Genomic DNA, 7,247 nt, shown 5'->3' with positions numbered 1-7,247 from the left:
GGGCCAGATGGGTGATCTCCCCCTCCCCTCCCCCGGGATCTGCAGCAACATCTGCCCACGCTCAACATCTGGAGACCCCGTCTAAGCCCTCGCAACCCCCATCCCCCCCCCTTCCCCGGCCCTCGGGGATGGGGCTCCTCAGCCCCGTGTCCCCGTCCTCCTTGGGGACACAGGCGCTGCATCTCCGGCTTCCACGGGAGCCCAAAGCCAACGTGTCCCCAGGAGCCCCCTCCACAGCAGCCCCCCCGGCAGCAGTGGCAGCACCGGGTGGCACCGTGCCAGGGCTGGGCAAGGTGGCACAAAGGGACAGATGGGCTGAGCACCCCCTGTGGGGCTGGAGACACACCCCCTGCCCAGCACAGACCCTCTCCCCAAAACCACCTCTGTCCTACCCCACCTCGTGCCCCACAAACTGCCCGCTCCCTGTCCCCATGGCATGATGGGGTGGCACAGTGTCCCTCCTGCTGCGTGGTGCCAGTGCTGGCAGTGCCAGCGGCACGGTGTCCCCCCCCGTGGGTCCTGGGGAGGGAGCTGGGTGTGAAATGGGTGCCAGCCGTGCCATGCTGTCACCTCGCTGGGCAGCTGAAGACAAAGCTGCAGTACCACGGGCACTAATCCCGACAGCCCTGATGGACACTCGATAACCAGGAAGGGTTAATATCCCCCCCCCCGTGGCACTGGCACTGTCACTGCCACCCGCTGAAGGTCACAGCATCTCCCCGGGGGTGTCCCCAGGAGGGGGTAGGGGGGCACCACAGGGTCCAAGGTGACTTTGGGCAGCGGTCCCGGGGCAGAGCGAGGTGCTGGCAGCTCCTGCCCAGGGGGCACCGAGCTGCAAGGCTAATGGGGGGGTCCTGCCTGGCATGGCATCTCCCCCCACCTTCATGGGGAGCCCGGGTGACGGGGAAGGGGCTGCCGTGCCCATGTGAGCTGGGCTACCTCCATCTGTGGGCTCTGTCCCCCCAGCTGTGTCCCACCTCGGGGGTCCCGGTCCTGTCTCCCCACCTCACAGTGCCAAAAGTGGGGTGCAGACCTCCCTGTGCTCCCACTGGTGAATGCTCCTGCACAGAGGGGTGTCCGTCTCCCGCAGCGGGGTGGGGGCACCCAATGCCACCCCCAGCCCTGTACCTGAGCCACAGGGGCTGGGGATGGGGGGAGCAAACCCCCTGAGCACCGGGGCTGGGGATGAGGGGAGCAAACACCACCCCAGCCCCATTGCAAAGCCCCCCGAAAGCCGTCGGGGTGGGCGAGGGGCCAGCAGAGGTTGGCACGGGGCACTCACCCGGCGCAGGCAGCCTCTTGGCTGCAAAGGCTGGGAAAAGGGCAGGCAGTTCCTGCCGGCAGCCCGGATGCCATGGTGATGGGCTGCTGCCGGCATGAATACCCATGAGAGGAGGGGAGCGGGGAGGCCATGGCGAGCTGTGCCCTGAATGCAAAGATGGTGCAAAGAGGGGCTGTGACTACGTGTGGGGCTGCGGCACGCTATGGGGCCGCGGCACGCTATGGGGCCATGGCACGGCAGAGCCCCGGTGGCAGCGGGAAGCAGGTGGCAAACGGAGATGCCCCCGTGCCGTGCCGGGGCTCACCGGGGCACCCCGTCACGCCAGCCCGGGATGCGGGGCTGGGGTCCAGGGGTCAGGGTGGGATGGACGGGGGCTGGAAGCAGTTCCCTTGGCAACGGCCGGTCCCAGTTTCCACCAATCGATGTGGCGGCGCGGGCTGGGAGGGCTGGGAGGGCTCCTGGCCTACATAAGCCCCCGACGGGCACCGCGCCGAGCCCCGGCAGATGCGCTTGCGAAGCCATGGCCAGGCTGACGGGCACCCGGCCCGTGGCCGCCCGCCGATGGGGCTGCGCTGCCTCTGCCTTCCTCCTCCTCCTCCTCACCGTGCAAGCCGGTAAGGGTGGCCGTGGTTGGGGGGAGACGTGGAGGGGTCCCCGTGCTGTGGGTCCTGCTGCCCTCGCCGGGTGCCAGAGTGGGGCTCAGCCACGGCACGGGTGTCTGGTGGTGCCCGTGGGAGGCTGATCTCGGCTCTTCAGCAGCCGTCGGGGCTCCTGGGGAGGGATGGATGTGGCTCCTGTGCCCCACGGTGCCCGGGAGGAGCTGGGGTGAGGACCAGGCTGTGCTCACCCCTGCCCAAGGGAAGGCTCGGTGCCGCGGGCAGCGATGTCCGGCACCACGGGGCGAGGGGATCCCGCTCCCCTTCCCCGTCCCCCCTCAGCCAGGCTTAACCCGGCGCTGGGAAGGGTAATCCGGCAGCTCCCCGGCCGGCAAGATGGGATTTGAGAGAGATGAGGCCAAATTCACCCCGGGGAAAGGATGCTCCGGGGAGAGGGTGGGAGTTGTGCCAGGCATGAGGGAGAGGAGGAGAGGGAGGAAGGCTCCCCGTGTCCACAGGAGCGTGGAGAACCGTGTCTTGGTCCCTATCACCACTGAGAGCCTGGCAGTGTGGGGACATAGAGGTGGGGGGACGGTCACCCAAGTGGGGAGCAGTCTGGGCTGTTGGCACGCGAAGCTGGGGGTGGGGAGTGAAACGTGGCTGGGCAGGAGATGCCGGTTCACGGCACCGGTGAGGGGAGAGGGATCACACTGGGAGCAGGCATGGCAGCAGCTGCACCAACCCATAGTGATGCCGGGGTGTCCTCAAGCTGCTCAGACCATGGGGACCCTGCCCTTTGCTCCCCTCACCCACCGGCTCTCATGTGCCCTACGTGTCGGTCTGGGATGTGGGGGGTCTGGGGCAATGCCCGGGACTCGCTCTGCCCACCCCGGGGATGGGATTGGGGCTGGCAGACCGGGCTGTGAGCCAGTGCTGCCCGGCACAGGGCCATTTCCCAGCACGTCCCAGCCCGGGACATGGTGGTCTCACCCCTTCTGCTGCAGAAAAAGCAGCTTTTTGGCTCCCAAATGTCCCCGTGTCCCCTCATCCTCCTCGCACGCCCTTGGCACCAGCCAGCCCTTTGGCACTGGGGGGAGCGGAGGGAGGATGTGCACAGAGCCAGGCTGCCCCAGCCCCCCATTAACCAGGCTGAGCCCCGTTCCCAGTTCTTGGGGTGCAGCACTGGGATGGTCCCATCTCCCCACAGCCCAGAAAGCCGACCTTAGCGGTGATGCCACGGCAGCCACCATCAACCACTCGCTGACGCTGCTGCAGCGGCTGCAGGAGCTGCTGCAGAACGGCAACGGCAGCGACTCGGTGCTGCGGGTGCGCTCGGCTGCCTCCAACGAGGCCAAGGTCTTCCACACCCACCAGCTGCTGCTCAGCCTCCAGAGCGAGGTCTTTGAGAGCCTCCTGCACAACCAGAGCGTCATCACCCTCCACGAGCCGCCCGAGACCGCTGCTCTCTTCGAGAAGTTTATCAGGTACCTGGGGAACCCATGGGAGGGGGACAGCAGGAGGGATGCAGCTCCTCTGGGGACCACAGGAACCCCGTGGGAGGGGGACAGCAGGAGGGAGGATGCTCCCTTGGGGACCTCAAGGGCCCCACTGGATGGGATGGCTGGAGGGATGCAGCCAAGAAGGGAGGATGCTCCCTTAGGGACCACAGGGACCTCACTGGATGGGATGGCTGGAGGGATGCAGCCCAGGAGGGAGGATGCTCCCTTAGGGACCTCAGGGATCTCACTGGATGGGATGGCTGGAGGGATGCAGCCCAGGAGGGAGGATGATCCCTGGGGACCACAGGGACCTCACTGGATGGGATGGCTGGAGGGATGCAGCCCAGGAGGGAGGATGCTCCCTGGGGACCATGGAAACCCCAAAGAATGGGATGCCTGGAGCTGCCCCTGCAGCCCAGGAAGGAGGATGTTCCCTTGGGGAGCACAGAGACATCACTGGATGGAGATGCCTGGAGGGGTACAGCCCAGGAGGGAGGATTCTCCCTGGGGAACTGATCTGCCAGAGCCTGGGGCTGGGCTGGGAAGGGAACGGGAGGACACCAGCGTCACCACCCCGCACTCTGCTCCAGGTACCTGTACTGCGGGGGGGTCTCCATCCTGCTCCACCAAGCCATCCCCATGCACCAGCTGGCCAGCAAGTACCGGGTGTGGGGGCTGCAGCGCGGGGTGGCCGACTACATGAAGAGCCACCTGGCCAGCGAGTCCAGCCAGGGCCACGTGGTGGCCTGGTACCACTACGCCGTGCGCATCGGGGACGCGGCGCTGCAGGAGAGCTGCCTCCAGTTCCTGGCGTGGAACCTCTCGGCCGTCCTGGGCAGCGCCGAGTGGGGCTCGGTGAGCGTGGAGCTGCTGCTGCTGCTGCTGGAGCGCTCCGACCTGGTGCTGCACAGCGAGCTGGAGCTCTACACCGCCGTGGAGGGCTGGCTGAGCCGCCGGCAGCCCGAGGGTCCCGTGGCCAAGCGGGTGCTGCGTGCCATCCGTTACCCCATGATCGCGCCCAGCCAGCTCTTTCGGCTGCAGGCGCAGTCGCCGGTGCTGGCGCGGCACTACGGTGCGGTGCAGGACCTGCTCTTCCAGGCTTTCCAGTTCCACGCCGCCTCCCCTCTCCATTTCGCCAAGTATTTCGACGTCAACTGCAGCATGTTCCTGCCCCGCAACTACCTCGCCCCCAGCTGGGGTTCCCAGTGGGTCATCAACAACCCGGCGCGGGACGACCGCAGCACCAGCTTCCAGACCCAGCTGGGTCCCAGCAGCCACGACGCCGGGAAGCGGGTGACCTGGAACGTCCTCTTCTCGCCCCGCTGGCTGCCCGTCAGCCTGCGCCCCGTCTACTCGGACTCGGTCTCGGGGGCCGTCCAGCCGGTGCGGATCGAGGACGGTCGCCCCCGGCTCGTCATCACCCCGGCCATGAGTAGCCCCGACTTTGCCGGCGTCAGCTTCCAGAAGACGGTGCTGGTGGGCGTGCGGCAGCAGGGCCGCGTGGTGGTGAAACACGCCTACAGCTTCCACCAGAGCTCGGACGAGGCGGCCGACTTCCTCGCCCACGCCGACCTGCAGAAACGCACCTCCGAGTACCTCATCGACAACTCCCTGCACCTCCACATCATCATCAAACCCGTCTACCACTCCCTCATCAAGGTGAAGAAGTAACGAGGAAGAGCCGGGTCCCGCAGCCGGACTGGTTCCCAGCCCCACGGGTGGAAGGAGGGGTCCTCCTGCTCCATAGGTAGATGGAGGTCCCCGCGCCGGGGGTCCCGGGGCTGCTCTCCACCACCCATCCCTCCCCGATTGTCCCCCTGCCACGTCCCATCCCCATCTCTGTCCCTGGGTGCCTGCAGGGAGCTGGGGACTGGGGACACTGGGAGCCCCCCAGCCCCATACTGGTGGTGCAGGAGGTGAAACCTGCAGCCCATGGCTAAGGGCACATCCTGGGGTCACAAACCCTGATGGGTGAGAGGATGGGGACAGGGACAACCCGTCCCTCCTGCGATGCCACCCTCTGTGCCCGTCAGCGAGGCCGCGGTGCTGGGTCTGGCTGCTGGCACGGGTACCCCGGCAGTAGCACCCCAGGGCTCGGGGGCCAGCTGGGTGCCTGCCCAGGCTGGGGTGGGTGGTCCGGCTGCCTCCCCCTGGTGGAGGAGGCTCGGGGGGCACCATCCCCTCTCACAGCTGGCAGCTGCCCCATCCCTGCCCGGGCACCCCCCACCCCCTTCCTAATAAAAGCAGAAAATGAGTGTGGGGAGTGTGGGGGCATCTTTGGGGGGGTTCCCTGTCCCTGGAGGCGGGCAGGGGGACATCAGGGCATGCACAGCAGCCCCAGCACTGCCCGGCTCAGCTCATCTCCATCTAATGTAGCCCCTCGGAAGGACAAACACCCATCCAGATGCCCTGCACCGGTGGTCCTGGGGGGCTGGCAGTGTCCCCCTGGGTGCTGAGCACCCACAGGGGCCCTTCCTGCAGCAGAGCTGGCAGCGGGGAGCTGCAGGGGCACCCTTGGCATGGAGGGGTGGGGGCAGGATGGGCGCTCAGCCCGCTGGCTTGGCACAGGACCTGGTCCCCTTCTGCCAGGGCGCTCAGCTCAGTCCCGGTGACTCCATCCGTCCTTGCCGGAGGCGCTGGCATTGCTCCCGGTGACGCAGCCGAGCTGCAGGCGCTGGCCCTTGCTGGGGGTGGTGGGCAACTGGAGGGGACTGGCACAGCCCCTGTGTACTCCTTGGGGAGGTGGTGAGCCTGTGTGCCCCCCCAGGCCGGGCTGGGAGGGTCTCCGGAGGCTGCATGTCCCCATCCCAGCTCTCTGTCCCACTCCCCTGGAGATGGCTGGCACCGTGTGTGGCTCCGTGCCCTCTCCTGGTGGCACCCACAGCCCCACGGCACCGTCAGGGTGCCAGGAGCTGGGTGGAAACGTGCCTGTCCCTCACGGGACACAGACAGCGCATGGCTTGGGAAAATGCCTTTCCACCCTCTCATTATTGGTACAATTAGGACTGGCCATTAATGAGGGGCTTGGCCGAGGCTGGTGCCCAGCTCCCTCCTGCAGCCGAGCAGCGCCTGGGGAAGGGTCCTGCAGGAGGGCTGACCCCCAGCCCTGGCACACAGGATGCCACCCTGTGCGATGGCCCCATCCCTCTGCTGACAGCTGTGCCCTGGGGTGAGCACAACCATCAGCTCGTTAATAATTAACGAATGGGTAAGCTGCTGGGTGATACTGGCCGGGTGGTGTTTACCCAGCGCTGATAACCCCGGCCCCGGCCCCGCAGGCTGCTCTCCCCAGGGATTTCAGCAGGTTGGGGGGTTTGCTCAGCATCACCCTCCCCCCTGGGAAGGGGCACGGTGCCCAGCAGGACCCTACTGCCACCACCAGCCACCCTGCTCTGCCCTGCTCCGGGGGCTGGGGACACACCGAGGGACACCCCGCTGTGGTCACCAGCTGGCTTTGATCCGTGGCCCGGCTCGAGGAGGGGGGATGGAGAGCAAGAGAACATGATTTTCCCACCCTCTGCTCAACCCTGCTGTGTCAAAACAGGAAACGTGACACGGAAAACTCCTGTTTATTCACCCAGAAGAAAAAAAAAAAAAAAAAAAATTAAAGGCAACATGAAACCGCTCCACACTCCCAATGAGAAAATAAAAATGGATGTTGCAGGCTCATGTGTTCTATACGTTTCCAAATATTTCCATCTGCTCCTGAAATTTCCATTAGGAGTTGCCAAAAAGTCTTACAGAATTGTTAACACGATGGTAAATTTAGATTCTTTTTATGGAGAGACGTTTCCCCACCCTCTTAAAAGTCTGGTATCAATTTGTTCTGTCACTGATAAGCCAAAGGTATTGCTGAATTTGCCCGTTTGC

General features: G+C 65.8%; 1 protein-coding gene across 1 annotated transcript; it reads left to right on the top strand.

Moving 5' to 3' along the window:
• Positions 1 to 1,767: 1,767 nt before the first annotated feature.
• On the top strand, positions 1,768 to 5,632 carry BTBD17 (BTB (POZ) domain containing 17). The gene is made up of 3 exons (XM_014956594.1): positions 1,768 to 1,896; positions 3,086 to 3,362; positions 3,968 to 5,632. Exons 1-3 carry the CDS (start codon positions 1,803 to 1,805, stop codon positions 5,046 to 5,048), a joined length of 1,452 nt encoding a protein of 483 aa, XP_014812080.1. The 5' UTR covers positions 1,768 to 1,802; the 3' UTR covers positions 5,049 to 5,632.
• The last annotated feature ends 1,615 nt before the right edge of the window (positions 5,633 to 7,247 follow it).

Source organism: Calidris pugnax, unplaced genomic scaffold (assembly GCF_001431845.1).
Source record: "Calidris pugnax isolate Ruff unplaced genomic scaffold, ASM143184v1 scaffold312, whole genome shotgun sequence".
NCBI lineage: Eukaryota > Metazoa > Chordata > Aves > Charadriiformes > Scolopacidae > Calidris > Calidris pugnax.
The sequence above is the reverse complement of the archived record's forward strand: the minus strand, read 5'-3'. Positions and strand labels throughout refer to the sequence as shown.

Excerpts from the sequence above, each read along its gene's own strand:
- BTBD17 (XM_014956594.1), top strand. The coding sequence starts at position 1,803 with ATGGCCAGGCTGACGGGCACCCGGCCCGTGGCCGCCCGCCGATGGGGC. Across the intron at positions 1,897-3,085 it reads CCTCCTCACCGTGCAAGCCG|CCCAGAAAGCCGACCTTAGC; the intron begins GTAAGGGTGGCC and ends ATCTCCCCACAG. Across the intron at positions 3,363-3,967 it reads CTCTTCGAGAAGTTTATCAG|GTACCTGTACTGCGGGGGGG; the intron begins GTACCTGGGGAA and ends ACTCTGCTCCAG.